Source organism: Convolutriloba macropyga, chromosome 8 (genome assembly GCF_964194025.1).
Source record: "Convolutriloba macropyga chromosome 8, txConMacr16.3, whole genome shotgun sequence".
NCBI lineage: Eukaryota > Metazoa > Xenacoelomorpha > Acoela > Convolutidae > Convolutriloba > Convolutriloba macropyga.
This window is the reverse complement of record NC_134475.1, coordinates 49,787,549-49,804,295: the sequence shown is the minus strand read 5'-3', so window position 1 is coordinate 49,804,295 and position 16,747 is coordinate 49,787,549. Positions and strand designations below refer to the sequence as shown.

The 16,747-nt window shown below is 35.7% G+C and overlaps 3 protein-coding genes across 6 annotated transcripts in view; 2 read left to right on the top strand and 1 right to left on the bottom strand.

Moving 5' to 3' along the window:
- Positions 1-16,747, bottom strand: part of LOC142344796 (sphingosine-1-phosphate phosphatase 2-like) — a 425,673-nt gene that overhangs the window by 166,078 nt on the left and 242,848 nt on the right. The gene's annotated exons all lie outside the window — the stretch shown is intronic.
- LOC142344795 (putative lysosomal cobalamin transporter) overlaps positions 1-16,747 on the top strand; it is a 358,318-nt gene that overhangs the window by 240,396 nt on the left and 101,175 nt on the right. The window lies entirely within an intron of this gene.
- The window catches only part of LOC142344798 (uncharacterized), a 9,417-nt gene continuing 407 nt past the window's right edge, over positions 7,738-16,747 (top strand). Inside the window, exons 1-6 of one of the 2 annotated variants that reach the window (XM_075396746.1) lie at positions 7,738-7,875; positions 8,298-8,381; positions 8,467-8,553; positions 8,964-9,087; positions 15,833-15,934; positions 16,100-16,405. In XM_075396746.1, the coding sequence (XP_075252861.1) occupies positions 8,354-8,381; positions 8,467-8,553; positions 8,964-9,087; positions 15,833-15,934; positions 16,100-16,154 (396 nt within the window). In that variant the 5' untranslated portion in view covers positions 7,738-7,875; positions 8,298-8,353 and the 3' untranslated portion in view covers positions 16,155-16,405. Of the gene's footprint in view, positions 7,876-8,297; positions 8,382-8,466; positions 8,554-8,963; positions 9,088-15,832; positions 15,935-16,099; positions 16,406-16,747 lie in introns of those variants that run through there. The other variant, XM_075396747.1, reaches the window with a different exon arrangement.

Here is a 16,747-nt window from a genome sequence, read left to right as displayed (position 1 = left end):
ATTTGGTTGCACCAAATCACCTGGAAACCTGTAATCAAATTTGATGTTTAGAGTAATGGCGTGATAGCACAATTATTGTATATGGGTGTAACTTTAAGCACTAAATAAATGGGGAATGTAGTTCCTCAAAATTGTATCGTTATCGCAGTCAAAAACTGTAATCACATTTGCAAGTAAAATACTTTTGACTGAACTTGGTACATGCTTGTTTCAAAATGGATAATTGAATGTGCTTCACGTTTCTCGATTGGAGCCCGAATTTTTCAGTGAATTCATTAGAGTCATGTAACCTATACTTTCAAGACTCACGTGCAAGTTTTAGAATGGCAGATCTTACCTAAGTCCGCAATAATTGAGCACATGTCGATCGGAATCTTTTCCGTTAGTCACATCAGCTTAGTCGGTGCATATTTTTTGCCCCCCCTATTCACGTGCAATATTTTTTCACAATGGTTAACTATGTAATGACACGTGCTCTGTAATTGGGGTTGCATAACGTATTGGGGTGGGGCAAAAACGGAAAAGACCGTCGAACAAAGTTCCATAGAAATCAGGATCTGTTTTTTAACATCAATCAATTTTTTCCAGAGCTTTTCCACTTTTCCAGCAATTGAAGTTTCTTTCAAAATTTTTTTTGGCAGTGTTGCGTCCTCGTCTGCCATCTTTTATATAATTTTTTTTCTTTGAAAAAAAAACAGAAAATTGGATAATTTGAGTCTGGGTTGCAAGAATTATTTTCAAAATATTCTGGTGAGGATACAAACGAAAAAGATCCCAAAATGAATCAAAAGTCAAAAATGGCTCATCAAAATTAGGCTCCATTAGGAAAAGAAAAGAGCTGATTGTCTGCAGAAGTGAGTTTTGTGTTTTTTCTGCAAAAAATACGATGCGTATGGTTCCGCCAAATCACCTACAATCTGCATTCCAAAATGGTGTCTAGAGTGCTGGCATGAGAGTGCCATTATAGTATGTGGGTTGTTACTGCAAGCACTGATTGGAAGGGGGATGTAAAACCTCAAAATAAGCTTTTTTTGGGAATTGTCTGGTTGAGAATCTGGTGCATTGTCTGGTCTGGGTGAATGTTCTGGTCAAGGATCCGGCTCCAAGAACGCATCCCCAAAAAAATCTTGGTCAAGACATTATATTGCGGTTTTTGTTCGCAAGACAATATCACAGAGAGTAGCAGCCAAGCGGGAGGCCTGGTGCTGGAGAGACAAGCAAATTTGGGACAGTTGCACAACGGGATGCAAGACAATGCGATGATTGTTGGGTTGGATGATGAAGTCACCAACGCAACGAGGATCCATACGAAAAACTGTTCAAGGTGAAAAGTTACTGTAGGGTTAAATTGAAAAGGGACGACATCAGTGTAAGTCATGGGCTCCGTCTGTAAATTTTGAAATTGCACTAAGCGACCTATAATTGCATGTTATGTTCGAAGAGCGAAAAATTAAATGAATTGATGCGGAACAAAAAAACCTGAAATCTCAAACAGCAAAAATTTATCTCAAGGAATATGTGACAACATTTTGTTCGAGAATACCGTTTTCTTTGCGCAGAGATCGTGCCAACAAGTGTACCCAATCCCTGAATGTGCTTAACACGAATAAACACAATGTATGATGTTGGAAAAGCGTATCCCAAAAATGTCAAAAGCGCTTTAAGCCACGCAGACAACTTTTTTCAGTGAAAGGTTCTTCTCCCTCTTTAGAAAAAAATATACATATAGTAATTCTACTTTGAGAAATCATACTTTTTCGATGTCAACAATCAGTCTCTAAAAAAACATTTTGACGAACTTCAAAATCAAGTCACCAAAAGTTTCAATTATACTTTTATTTATCTCACGGAGACCTGGTTAGAAGACGATTCGAAAGCAATTCATTTCAAAATTCTTAATTACTTATTTTTCAACCGTTCCACGTAAGCAAATATCAGAGCACTGGTATATGTGTGCATAATTCTATTAAAGTTGATGTATTTGACAAAGAGTTTGAAAAGATTTTCCTTTTGAAATTTGTGGACTCTTTTGAAAAAATTTTTTTTTGTGGGCTGTGTTTATAATTTTCCATCCAACTCTAAAACGAAACTCAAAGGGGACTCTGATAGGTTCCAGAAAAAATTCTTTGAAAATATTGATTGCCTATACTTAGTGTGTGAGATGAACATCGGCCTACTCAAGCAAGACAGCCTAACTCAAAAATACACGAAAGTTCTCAAAAATCAGGATGTGGAACAAATCATTGCTGAACCAACCTCATCTAATCTGATTGATCTTATATTATGTTAAAATTACTTTAACAGATCACTACGCTACATCCCTCACCACGCCCTATGAAATTTGCAACAATTGACCGAGAATGCGAAAGCAACGCGTTAGCTTTCTCCATAATGAAGCTGGTGACAAAAGTAACTGGTGACAGATGTAGCTGGCAATAGCAGAGTATTGCTTGATCGCGAAGGACAGATTTCTAGTATAGAGTAACATGATTTGTTGACATAGAATCTTTCAATAATGTTCTTAAATCTGTCATCCAGAGTTATACAACAGTGAAGACAATAGTTTCTCGTAGGAAAAAATACCCGGAAGTTCAGCGAGCAATAGTAAAAGAAATAGTATGTTCAAAAAATCGAGAATACGTTCAAAATTCCTTCCGGAATTCAAAATGGTCAGAAAAGTGATCAACAGGCTATTAGCCAATGAGAAAAGCCAGTATTATTAAAGTAATGCCCTGTATACAATTTTAACAAAAGTCAAAAACTTCAGAGATATCAACATAATAACCGGTAGAGGTATAGAGAGCAATTAAATCTCATTTCGAATCGAAGGTGGCGCTTCTGTTAAGAATGGGGAGACGGTAGCTGATTAGTTCAATGAGTATTTCATGTTTCACGATCATTGCTGGCTTTAAACTGGAAGAACCTGACCTGACTTGGAGGAAACCAAGTTTTTCACCAACCATAAAGAAACTCAGTTTATGTTTTTTTTTCGACAAAGTGATGAAGAATTAGAAAAATTAGTTACCGCAATTAATCCTAATAAATCAACTGGACTCGATGGTAACCCTGTGAAAATATTGAAGTCAATGCTTGCGGCAATTTCCGCCAAGAAAAACTGCACTTATAAACGGCTCATTATTCTAAGGAATTTTTCCAGATTGTCTCGAGAAAGGTACCCGTAACTCCACTTTTCAGAGAGAGCTCAATTATTGAGATGTGCAATTATCAACCAGTCTTAATCTTGCCTATTGTTAGCAAGGCATTCGATCGCGCTATGATCGCCAGATTGCCGAGATGAATGAGCAAACTATTCAAAGAAAAACTGTTCGGCTTTCGCACTAGATGTATTGCGGCATTGGCAATCGCAGAGATAGATGAGAAACTGCGATTCAACATGTCAACCAAACTGTTTTGTGTTTTCCTTGAATTTAGTAAAGCAATCGACACCGTTAATCATAATTTTGTTATTGGAAAACTGTAAAGTTATGGCGTGAGAGGAGTTTTTTTGAGTTGGTTTCGCAGTTACTTACTGCATCGGCAAAAATTTGTGTTCAACAATGGAGTGTTCTCAGACTTCAAAGAAATCAGTAGTTGTGTGCCACAAGAGTCAATACTCGGCTCTCTCTTTATCACTATATATGCAAACGACTTTTAAAATAGTTGCAAATTTTTCGACTTGTATCAGTTAACTGATGATACAAAACCTATGTACTCTACAGAAGCTCTTGATGACAGATGCATTGTTTCTGACATTATTTGCCTGCAAAAAAGGACCATTAGTTATCATTAATTTCTAAAATGTTAAAAAATCTGAATTTGTTTGGTTCTGTGAAACTCTTGACAGTTATCAGGCATCGAAGTAAAAGGCTGTGAAAATCAGATTCTGAAATACTTGGGCATCCATCTAGACAGAAACCATTCTTTCGACGTTCTCTTTGATAAGGTTGTAAAGCGATTGTCAAAGCATTTGTTCGCTGTCGCAAGAAATAGGTAGTTCGTGAATAGAAACGTCCTCATTATTTTTTTACTGTTCCTTTATCGAACCTATAATTCTATATAGTCTTTTAATCTATGGATGTTCAACATCTAAGGTACTTCGGATTTTTTCCGTTTGGCCGACCAGCTTAGTTGGCGCATATAATTTGCAACACCAAGACGCACGTGTCAATTTTTTACTTATTGATTGACTACGTAATGACACGTGCTCTGCAACCTGGACGCTCGTTACGTCATATCTATATGGTGTTGAGAAAACTGTTTAAGTTGATATTTTTCAGCAACAGAGAAAGCGTATCCTGCCTTTTCGCTAAGTTGCCTACTCTGTATCTGAACAGCCTTTATCAGCGTGACGTGAAGGATCGTTTTACTACAAAGAGCGTCTCATCTGGCCTCCTCCAGAAATCACGCCTGAAGTGAAGCCAGAAATAAAGCCTGAGATAAGTATACAGTGACCTGAGTAGGATGCGTTCTGTTGAATTACTTGATTGGTAATGGTTTCATTGTTGATCCTGTTTATGGAGGCGAACCATCAATAAAACGTTAGATAGATCAACCCAAGTTTTTTAATAAAAAAAAATTTTGATGCATTATCAATTGCTCTCAAACGAAGTTTGTAGCAATTATATTAGTCCTGTCGGTCTTTTATAATGCAACTTTTCGCTTGACCGATTTTTCGTCTGACGCATTTAAGTTTTCGTCCTCAAAAACGGGATAAACAGGAAGCGCCCAGCGGGCAGTAAGTGCTCTTAGAGCCTTTCAGCTCTGTTCCATCTCAAACTGTTTTGGAGACTTATTCTTATACTTATGGTGTGAAGGGCGGTTCTTAGAGGTTGAAGACACCCCCACTGTTGACCCTCCTATTGCCCACCCGCTCCACCGGGCTGTTGCCCCCACCCCAGTGTTGCCCCCCCAATCTGCCCCCGGTGCACCCCAACCCCCCCCCCCACGTGGCTAGCTACCCGCTTGTTAAAAACGCAAATTTACAATTTTTTTGCAATTTTTTTCATTCTTTTGGAAAATTTTTGTCATTTTTTGATTTTTATTAGCCTTAGGGGTCACAGAATCTCCTCTAGGGTTTGATAATAAATTACTGCCTTGTTTCTATTGGTAATGGAATGGTTTCAACATTTTAACGTCTTGAATTTTAGCAATTTTTTGACAAAACCTCCAATTTTTTCAAATTTTTTGACATTTTTTTTTCCTTATTGAGGTTTTTCCAGACACAGGGGACAGAAAAAATCCTCAGGGGGTTGATAATAAGTTACTGATAAATTATTGTTGGCCATGGAATAGTTTTTCAACTTTTTGATGTCACTAAATTTTAGCAAGGTTTTGATAGAAGTTGCTTTTTAAGTTTTTTTGAGAGTTTTTCGTTTTTCAGATTTTTTCAGACTCAAAATCCGAGGAACCTTCTCTAGGGTTTGAAAACAGGATACTGCATATTTTCTAGATGTATTGGAATGCATTTCAAGTTTTTTGCAGTTTTTGCCACTTTTTTCAAATTTGACATATAGTCATTATTCAGGTTTTCTAAGCCTCAACTGTGTTAAAGGTATGATGTTTTATAACAGTTGTTCTGGAGACTTATTTTTATGGAGTGAAGAGCGGTTCATAGAGGTTGAAGACCCCACTATTGCTCCCCCTCCTTGCGCTGTTACACCCTCCTTAACCATTGTTTCCCCCCATCAGCTCTCAATGCAACCCCAGCCCCCCTCCCGTTTCTAGCTACTGACGAACAACTGCTCGCTAAAAATACGCAATTTAATACTATTTTGCAATTTATTTCAAGCTTTTTGAAAAATTTTGACATTTTTGATTTTTTTGCCCTATGTGTCAAGGAACCTCCTCTAGATTTTAATTATAGGTTACTGCATTGTTTCTAATGCGAGTGGAATAGTTTTTCAACTTTTTAATGTCACAAATTTTAGCAATTTTTCAAAATAAACCTTGCATTTTTCAAGTTTTTTTTGAAATTTTTTTTCGTTTTTTAGATTCTGTTCAGCCTTAAGAGACAAGAAAATTATTCTAGGGTTTGAAAAGAGGTTACATATTATTTAGATTAAATGGAATGTCTTGCAAGACTTTAACATCTCGATTTTTAGCATGTTTTTGATGTTTTTAGCCATTTTTTTCCAATTTATTGACATTTATACTCATTATTCAGATTCTTTGAACGTCACAAGTCAGGAAGCCTCCGTCAGGATTTAATAATAAGTTCCTGGAAAATTTTTGTTTGTCATGGATTAATTTTCATCTTTATCACAACTTATAGCAATTTTTGTTTATAGAACTTGCAATTTTTTAAAATTTCTTTTTAAATATGTTTTGTCATTTATCTATCCGCAAGGGCCACGGAACTTCCTCTAGGGTTTGAAATTTTACTATTGCTTAAATTATAGAAGCAATGGAATGTTCTTCAAGATTTTAATATCACGAATATAAGCAATTTTTTAAAATATTTGCAATTATTTTCCGGTAACAGAGGCCCTCGAACCTCCTCCAAGATTTGATAGTAAGCTGCTGCATAGATTCTAGAGTTAGTGGGATGGTGATCAACATTTTTTATGACTCCAGTTTTAGTAATTTTTGGATAAAAATTAAACTTTTCAAATTTTTGGAAAATTTGTTCCAAGTGTATGGATCTTTATGAGCCTGTGAAACTATTTCTGGCGTGAAACAGGGATACCGGATAGTCTCTTGAGACAATCAATTGGTTCTTAAGACATTAGTGTCTTGCTTAATGTCAGCATCTTCTTTGCGTAATGTCATCATCTCTGATACTCATTATCAATGAGTTATATTTGAAATGTTTTTTATCATAACTGATCTAACAGGCACTTTTTAGGAAACCATTGTTAATTGCTCTCAAAAGCAATTTGTAGCAAATTTATTAACCCTGTTTGTCTTTTATGCAATTTTTCGCGTGGCCGATTTTTCGTCTGACCCATTTGACCTTCGTCTTCAGAAACGTGATAAATATGTAGTGCCCTGAGGTCACTAAACCGTGGCTAGCTGTTGACGAAGCCAACCGCTCGCCGGTCGTTTGAGAGCAATTTGCCCGACGTTAGTCGGATATGTTTCTACTATGATTTCAGATTTCTTTCTTTCATACTAGCCTTGTCTGTAACTATTATGGGGCTTCTAGCTTCTGTGGGACTATTGACCAGAGGAGGTCCCTTTCTGGTGCTTTGGTATTTCTTTTAGAATGCACAAGGTAATGTATATAACCAGAATAAATATAACTTCTCGATTAATGCCAGACTTTCTCAGTGACTTAAATATTGTACTGGAAAAAAGTTTTATTTCCGTTGTGTAAACTTTAACCAGCTAGCTGTTTATGAAAGTATTTTACTTGTCAATTCTGAGAAAAACACTCCTTCCCAACGCGGCGAGTATTGGCTGGTTCGGGGTATTTTCAGCTCTATGTCCACATAAAGAATTTTGGGTTTTGTAGTGTTTAGTTTTTGAAGTAAGCTGAATTGTTCTTTTGTACACCAGTTGTTACTTCAGGTAGTATGGATGATCTTGTAGAAAATCTGCTGGAAAAGGCTTTCTCCGAGGTAACAATTTGAATTGTATTTGAAATATGTCTATAATTGTTGCAAACGATGTTAACAACCACAAAAGCATAAAATGTGTGCTGCGTTAGTTATGTATAGTATATGTTGTGTTTCAGAATCCTACAAAGCGTTCGCGATCTCGGTCTCCTAAGCCGCGCCGTAGGTCCAAAGATCGTAGCCCACATACCAACAAAGATCGAGAATTTGCCCGAGACAGAGATAAGAACAAAGATAGATCTTACAGAAATTACGGAATTACGCCCTCGTCTTCTAAGTATTCGCCACCACCAAGAGACTTAGCCCCACGTGAAGAAAAGTGAGTACTGAGTTTAGTTCTTGAATGCAGAAATAATTTGAAACAGTTTCTGATAAACTCGCAATTCTTTTTTGGAATCTTTTCCATTCGTCCCCCCCCCCCCCCCCAGCTTAGTGGTTGCATATTATTTGCTACCCCCAGACACGTGCCATATTTTAACATAATGGTTTACTATGAAATTATTATTATTATTATTATTATTATAACTAGGAATGCATAACGTACTTGTGTGTGTGTGTGTGTGTGTGTGGGGGGGGGGGGGGCTGGGGCAGAATCAGAAAAGTTCCAAATGCAGAAAATAAATTGATTGTACTTAATAGCGCGTGATAAATTGATTAATATAATAGCGCGTGCCAGGGAATTTTAATTAAAATTACGAGAAATTGTTTTGAATAAATAATAAATTATTCTCTGACGTTTAGGTATTCAAAAAGAGAAAGAAGTAACAGTAAGGAACGGGAGAAAGAACGAGACCGAAATGTTCGTCGAAAGCGATCCAGATCAAGGTTATTATCTGTTTCTAAATTTTAATTGAGTATAATTATCAGGCTTCTTTTCGAGCAAAGACTACGAATATATGTTTTGTTACAGGGAGAAAAGATCAAGTGAACGCCATGGAGCTGCTCCACCCCGCAAAGATCTTCCAGCAAGAGTCAAAGCCCTTCATGATTCAACGGAGTAAGTTTGAGTCCACATATCTGTACATTTCTTTAGCACTATTCCTTTTTTGTAACATTCAATTGCCACTGGCGAAAAATCCTGTATCTGTGCTGTTTTGCCCCCCAAAACAGTTTACGACCCCAGTTACAGTTTATGAGTTTCTATATTGAAGCAAATGCTACTATGCGAAAAAGCACGGGCTCGTGAGAGGCAGGCATAAAAATGCACAAACGGCTGGTACGTCTGAAGCAGAATTGAGTCGAAATCTTGACCAATGGATGCTCTGCATTCAGTTTTCGTCAACGCTACGCTGACTATTTAAACTAAATGGATTGTTAGAGAAAGATGCCAATCATGAGTGATTATTGAGATCTAACCTGACTATCCACGACGAATGAGCTCTGAACAGTCATTACATTTCTTTTCAGAGATCCAGAGTTTGCAGAACTACTGTCGCAAGAAGACAAGGACTCGCGCACTGTGTTCTGCATGCAGTTGTCTCCCGACATCACGGCCAGAGATCTCAGAGACTTCTTCAGACACTGTGGAAGGGTTAGTCTGTTTAAATTACCCCCTCTTCATGAAATAGAATTCTAATGTTTTTATGTACATAGAGGAGCATATGTTTGCATGATCAGTCGAGAACCTACAAAAATTTGTAAAATGAAAATGAGGCATTTTTGTTTCCGAATGTATTTGCGACAAGAAATATCAGTCCAAGAAGAAACGTCAAATTGAATCTTTTCTTTCTCTAGATTGTTTTTTAATCTTTTGTTTTGCCTAGATTTTCGTACCAAATAAAGCAGATGAAATAAAGTTATTGAATACATTTAAAAAGGATGTATATTTTTAATTGCTCTCGAACGAGGTTTGAAGCAATTATGGTAAGCGTGTGTTTTTTGTGTAATAATTTTTGCTTTGACCGTTTTTCACTTCTGTTCTAGGACATTCTTCGCTTTCAAATGACTTTTTTTACGCTTGACTTCTTAGTTTTGTGTGATTTCAATAGCTATGATTCCTTGTATAAAATTTGTCGCTGAAATAAAAGTATTATGAGCGGTTGAGAATTTAACCCGTTATATCTTAAGTTATGATTATGGAGGTAGCGGGTTCCAACGCCTATGGAATTGTTCGCATCCGTAAAAATCAGAATTGCAACCGTCTGTACTTGGGAGCAATTTAATGATAAATTACAACAAGGAGGCTCGGTAATGTGCGTACGCACATAAGGTTCCGACCCTGCTCATCCACATTCTTGAGTTAATTGGCTACCAAATGATGAAGAGATAGAAAACTTTCAAAAACATACATATCGTTCCATAAACAACCAATGGAATACAATAATGCCACCCTAGAGAGCCGATCAACGTTGTTGATAATATGACTACTAGAAAGGACAATAATATCAACCAACAAACATTATTTACTACCAAAACTCGATTTCTATAATAAATAAAATTATAACAAAATCCAACTCGCATCAGATAAAATCTAAACGGAAAAATTTAACCTATACATCATTAGAAAAAATATGTAACCTGTCGTAAATGCGACTGGGTAATAGGTCGACAAAAAAGAGCAAAGAGGCGCGAAGTTCAAATAAACGTTTCTATTTTTGAAAAGAAATAATTTCACTGAAATCTCTAAGATGTTCGTTTATATCTCCATAAGAAGCAATTGAGACATGTCATTATCCTGTGTTTAACTGCGCAAAATTTCAAAGCCAACGGGATCTACGATTATTGTTATCAGTTAAAAAGAAAACAAAAATCCTATAAAATGTACAAATATAAAGAAAATCTAATATTTTATGAATTCTCGTAGTAACACCTGTAACGAGGCCTGCTAAAATTGTTAAAAAGATTAAATTATAATTCACTGGAAACGGTCTGTGACCTGTGTTTACAAATCGACCGAAAAATTAATTAAAAATGACGAAGATCAAAAACTTAATTTTGAAATCAAATATATTTAAAAGTCATAACAGACTTCAGAAATATTTCAGAGAACAGCGATGGATTAAGTTGAAATACCTCAGGAAACCAATTGGTCCTGTTAAACATAAGACTAAGTCACGACCCCTAAAAATAACAACAAATACATAAAGAAGCCAAAACTTCAAGCAATTTTACGAGATGACACTGTTCAAGGCACTATAATTATGAGGCGTTACCTACAAGAACTGTATATCGTCGCTTTCTCTTTTTTACATCAAAGTGTCTTCCTTCCAAAAGTTTTACGTATACATGACAACAAAAGATGCCCAGAAATTGTATAGTATAAAAATCTCGAAAATTTTTAATGAAAATTAATGGTCGATGCAATCAGTCACAACGTATAACCAAAGTAATTGAGACTTCTAGTTAATGATATTGGGTCACATGGTTACGAAAATGAAAGTAAAAATGATAGTTGAAAAAAAATTTTTTAAATTTCAATTTGAAAGTCATTAAAACAAACAGCTGTGAACTGAATTCTTTGACTAGGTATAATTATACGTCCTGGAAAAGCAGTTGAGACCTATCATTATTAGGTATATGGCTTATAACAACAAAAAGAAAAGCAAACATAGGCAAAAACAAAAAAATCCATAAAATTTTGAGACATAATTGTGTCTCAGCCCATGAAGCATAAACTAAAAATCAAAGACAATTAAATATTCAAAAACGCGTTTTCCAATCGTTGTGTATTTTTCCTACTATGCTTTACTTCAACTGCACTTGTCAATAATGCGATAACACGAAAAGGAAACAAACTGAATGCTGTTACGCTCAAAAAATTGAAAAGGCGTTGTATCAAAACAAAGAGACCATTAGTTGAACATAAAACCGTTACGGACATTAATTTATAACCCACTGGAAATTGCTTTCTGCATGTTTTTACTGAGATTCCGCCCGAAGTTGAGAAAAATGAGATAAATAGTGACAAAGTTCAAAAATTAACCGATGTTTTCTTAAAACAAATATATTCAAAATCATAACAGACAATAGATAGCAACTGAAAGAAGTGTCAAGGTTCAATTATACCTCCTGAGAAATAGCTGGATCTTTGACTGGGGACAATAAGTTTTTGGGCTCAAAGATTGGGCAAAAAAATATAACAAATTAAAGCAGAATTCAAGAAGTGCATTTGGTCATAGCCATAGAAGCACATTTTTTTTTCGAAAACAATTGGTCATAGCCATAGAAACCGCTTAACTCTGAAACCGTAATATAATCTCGCTGGGCCTCGTTTTTTGTAATTAGTATCTGTCATTATTTAAGTCCTGATTTGAAATTCTTGTAAGTAAAAAAAAGTATACATAAAAATCATTTACAAAGCGGAAATATTTTAAAAAAAAGTCGCACCATATTAAAATCTTAAAACTTTTTTATCGTAAGGACCCATGGTAAGATCAAGTTCAGCGCAGATGTTCCTGCCGGTCTAACAAAAAACTCATTTGTTCAATTGGTTGCAAAATAGATCAATTTTTTAACAAAATCTTACAGTTTTTTAAAAATGAAAATGCATTTTGTATATTTAATGAGTTTAAATTTGGAAAAAACTGCCCAAATTATAACTAAAGAAGACTCTCAAAGCTAGTGAGTGTACATCTAGTATGATTGTCAGCTTTAACAGAATATGGCCGCAGTTTTAAGGTATTTACTTCCATCAAATTTAAAGCAAGTCGGCTGAAAAAGCAAATTTGGTCCCAATTTTGGTCCCAAAAAAGTAGAATTTTGAAAAATTCAGCAAAAGTCCTAGCCAAAAAACTCGGACCGAACAATGCAGCAACCCTCCTCTATCTTTAAAGATAAAATAATAACACTACAGTTAACAATTTGAACATATTTTAGCAAAATTGACGAAAATTAGATCAAAAATACCGAAAAATTGAATAAAAACGGCTAAAATACAATACCTCTATTATTCACAAAAGTATAAACCGCGATAACTCCTTATAAAAAGTGAAAATTGAAAAATCTTTTCAATTCCATATTCTACGCTGGACGGGCTTTTCAATGATACCACTCACAACTCTCAACGATGATTATATCGATCGGCCGAAATTGTCTGAACAAAAAAAACTCATTTGAGTATATAGTTCCTTCCCCACTAAAGTGGATCGGACCAAAAATGCATTTTCAATGACGTTTTATAAATTTTTAGTGGCCTAACAACGAGAAAGGATAAAAAAGATGAATCTTTCCATTGATCGACAAGTACTCCAAAAAAGAAGTTTTGTTAAAACCGGTATTCTGAAACCTTGATTTTGGCATCTTTGTAAATTTACAAGATTGTTGTCTCAATTTCCAACGTGTTTTTAATCGAACGTGTTTTTCAATTTCCAACGTGTTTTTAATCGAAATTTTCCAACGTGTTTTGCATCGAATCATTGAATGCTTCTTTGAGAAATTGTCAATTTCCAACGTGTTTTTAATCGAATCATTGAATGCTTCTTTGAGAAGAAATTGGTCATGAATGCTTCAAAACTGCACAACAAAATCATAAACCTAGGGTTGCGAATCATTTTAAAAGATGCTAATTGGTAATAATTGGTGGTGAAAATCATTCAATGTAGGGGTAGCAAAATTATGGGAAGCATGGAGGCCAAGTTTTCTTTTTCCCGAGTAAACCATTGGTGCTTTAATTAGTCCTTGTATCACTAGGAGTTTTAATTGATCAGAACTTATTTGTTTTCATTGGCAAAGATTAGCTTGAAGGCAATGCAACAAGAAGTAAAATTGTTTTCGAACATCATTAATTGCTCTCGAACAAAGTTTGAAGCATTTATTGTAAGCGTGTCTTTTTTTTGCAAAATTTTTTCGCTTGAACATTTTTGTGCTTATATTCTAGAAGTCTTGGACTTCTTGTTAAATTTTGAAGCTTGAGCTTTTCCTTTTTTGACTCATCTAAGTTTTCTCTCTCTCTCTCTCCCTCTCTCTCTGAATTAAAGTTTGTCGCTATTGTAAAAGCGATTGTGAGCGAATAAAAATCAAAGTCACTGTAGCTTAAAGGTTAATTTTATTTCGTCAACGATGATTCTTGCGACCTGACTTCTTGAAATTGACTTTTTCAATTTCAGTGACTTCTGCTGCTTTGCAGTTAAAATTTGTGTGCGTGACGTCATTTGTTCTGCTTTTAGGTCAATTGCGTGACTTACCTCACTAAGAAAATGACTTCGGAACTCACTTAATGAACTTAGTTTTATGAACATTTACTAGCTAAAGATCAATAGTGTGCACTTAAGTAGTGCCAAACGTATATGCCCTAACTCATGAGTATTAGAGTCGTGAGTTTTTCATAATTTGAATTTGAAAAAGCTCTTAGGGCTTTTTCCTTATAGACCACATGTTTCATAAAATTGACTGTCCGATTCTAACCCAAAAAGTCTAGTGGTCTATTAAAGGACTGGTGGCCAATCTGTCTATCGTATTTGATTAGTTGTTCTAGCTGCGAAGCTGTAAGCTGAGCGGAGCTATATTGTGGTGCTCTTGGTTTTTTTTTCGTTTCGTCGTCTGATGCTCTTTTTTCGTTGTGCATTTGTTCACACCTGAAAGCTGAAAGTCAAATTTTCTGTGTGACTTCTTCTCACTGGCGGCGTTTGCGCGCGTGACGTCATTTCTCACTCTCACTAGCAAAGGTTTTTTTGCGTGATTAGATTTTGGTCATCAGTGACTTACCTCACTCAATAAAATGACTTCTGCACTTTAAAGCTTTACTTAAATTTGAATTAGGTTAAGGTCAAAGGAACTCTTATGTGTAATAAGGGTTCCTAATGAAAAGACATCTGCGCAATCAATTTAACAAGCTTAATTAATTTATCGTTTATTTTTTTCGTAGCTCTTTGACCGGCGTCGATAACTTTTTCAACTTATATCTGTTTCTATCTCTATTATACGGCACGGAAGTCTATTCTTTCGCAGCTATTTCGGCAATCGGCCGGCTGTGTTTTCAATTTCATGGATTTCTTGCCCCCGCCTGTGGTTGGAGAGCAGTTCATTCAACGTTAATCTGCTTATGTTTATCTGTGGAACAGCGTTATTACAATGAGGAAACACGTTCAACTCCGTTTCTGACGAAACGTGAAACTGTTGTACATTGAGTTTTGCAAAATTATTAAAAGCCGCCGTCGACCTGTCAACGGCTAATTTTAATTCGCTTCACCTTTTGATCACGTTTCTCGTTTTACATAAGTGGCGATTTTCTTGTTTGACTTCTGACTTACCTCACTCACTGTTTCAACTGAATGGATTTTAAATTCGTTCACGTATTGAATTGCGCAATGCAGTGAATACGGTCAAAGTCAAAAGAGTAAAAACAAAAGATCAAAAGAAACAGGATAAACATATAAAGCGAGGTTATTAGGTCATATTGCATTAGGTTATCAAAGTTCATTAAAGTGAATGCTAGCTGGCGTTAGTATTACGCTTAATAGCGCTCAGTTTAGAAACCGAATTAAGTGAAATTTAGAAGCTACCCAAATATGCTAAGTTTGCGCACCAAATAAAAAATATTGACACTTGGAAAAATTATATCTCCTTCTATCTCTTGTTTTCTTTTTTTGAGTTTCAATCCCAATGTGCGTCAAGAGGTTCAGCGGCGGCTATTTTCCGGTAATTTACCGGCTATGTTTATCATGCAATGTTTCAGGAGAAATCACCGAGACAAAAAGTCTGTAGATTTTTGTTCAAAATTGTTTTTGTTGACAGGTTAGCGGTTTTTTTTGTCATAGCTCATTTTTTGTGCAAAATTTTTGCAAGGACTTGCAATAAAGTTAGTTTTTGCAAAAAATGCGTTCCTTTGTCATAGCTCATTTTACAACTCTTTTTGCAAAAAAGTTACGTTACATTAACTCCTAAGAACAAGCGTTCGTTGGGTATCTTTGTTTTTCTGAATATTAAAAAAAACTACTAAAGTTCTGGATTAAATAGAAATTTGAATTAGAAATTTCATCATTTTTAAATTTTTAGCATGCTTGACTTTTGTTTACCATTGTAATACCCGCATTTGGCTTATTCTGGAAAAAACTAATTGAAAAAGTATCATGTAGAAAGAAATGTGAAATAAATGCCTAAAATAGATAATTCCCTAAGCAGTATCATCAGTAGATCTTGAGATTAAAAGCCAGCCTCGCATTTCTAAGAAATATTGGAACAAAAAAGAGTCATCAGTTATGTTGAGCGCTTTTATCATCTTTTTCTATTTTTGAGATCAAAGGAATAAATTGCGGCTATTTGTGGCTATCTACAAGTTATCTTGTTTTACGCCAAGGAAGCTACGAGTAGTTGCATTGTAACCATAATTGTTGTTGCAGATTGTGGATGTGCGCATTATTGGAGAGCGCAGCCGACATCGCTCACGATCTTCAAAAGGAGTCGCCTACATTGAGTTTGACAGCATCAATGCAGTACCAAAGGTATCTGAACGCTTTTATTTTTTTTGTGGCATCAGTTTTATTCGGCAACGCGCGGCAAAAGTTCATTTTTTTCTAAAATTAAGGTAAATGTTAAAATTAAGAAAAAGTAGATAGAACGTGTCTGTTAAAAAATTAAGAGCGCATAATAAATGGGACAAGTTTCAGTGTTTCATCCATTTCTCGCCAATCAAGTCGGCAGCAGCCGCTTTGCGCTCTGTGAGGTATCGACAGGCTACCCTCTCTTGTGCTTTCGCGGAGCTCACTTCAGATTCACACAAAGTGTAAGTCTAGTTAGACCACAGAGAAATTGGATGGAACACTACGTGCAAGACCAAAAAAAAACGTTTTCTTAGAACTTGTGAGCATATATTTAGGATTTTTTTATTACTATAGTATTTAATAGTTTTAGGTGTTGATTTTTCCAGTGGCATTAAATGAGCTTAGGGAATCTTGCAACTTCTGATACTGACCCTTTTTTCGTTTAGGCTCTAAATGTCACCAGTCACAGCTGAAATCAGGCACGCTTTTGAATCTATACAGGAACGGTAACTAGTTAAAGGTCCGTCTTAATTGGTGAACGCGGCATGATCAAACACAATTAATTTGACAAACGTGTATTGTAATTTGAGAAACTAAGATAGTTTGCTCTTTCAGGTCGCAGGCAGAAAGTCGCACTAATTGATGTGCGCATTCTGAGGAGACACACTCGCGCACTCTTTGGACCGACAAGCACAAGTCTCTGCTTGGATCTGTTTCCTCATCTCATTATTAGATTAAGCTACCAACCCCACCCCATGCTGTTAATGTCAGTGG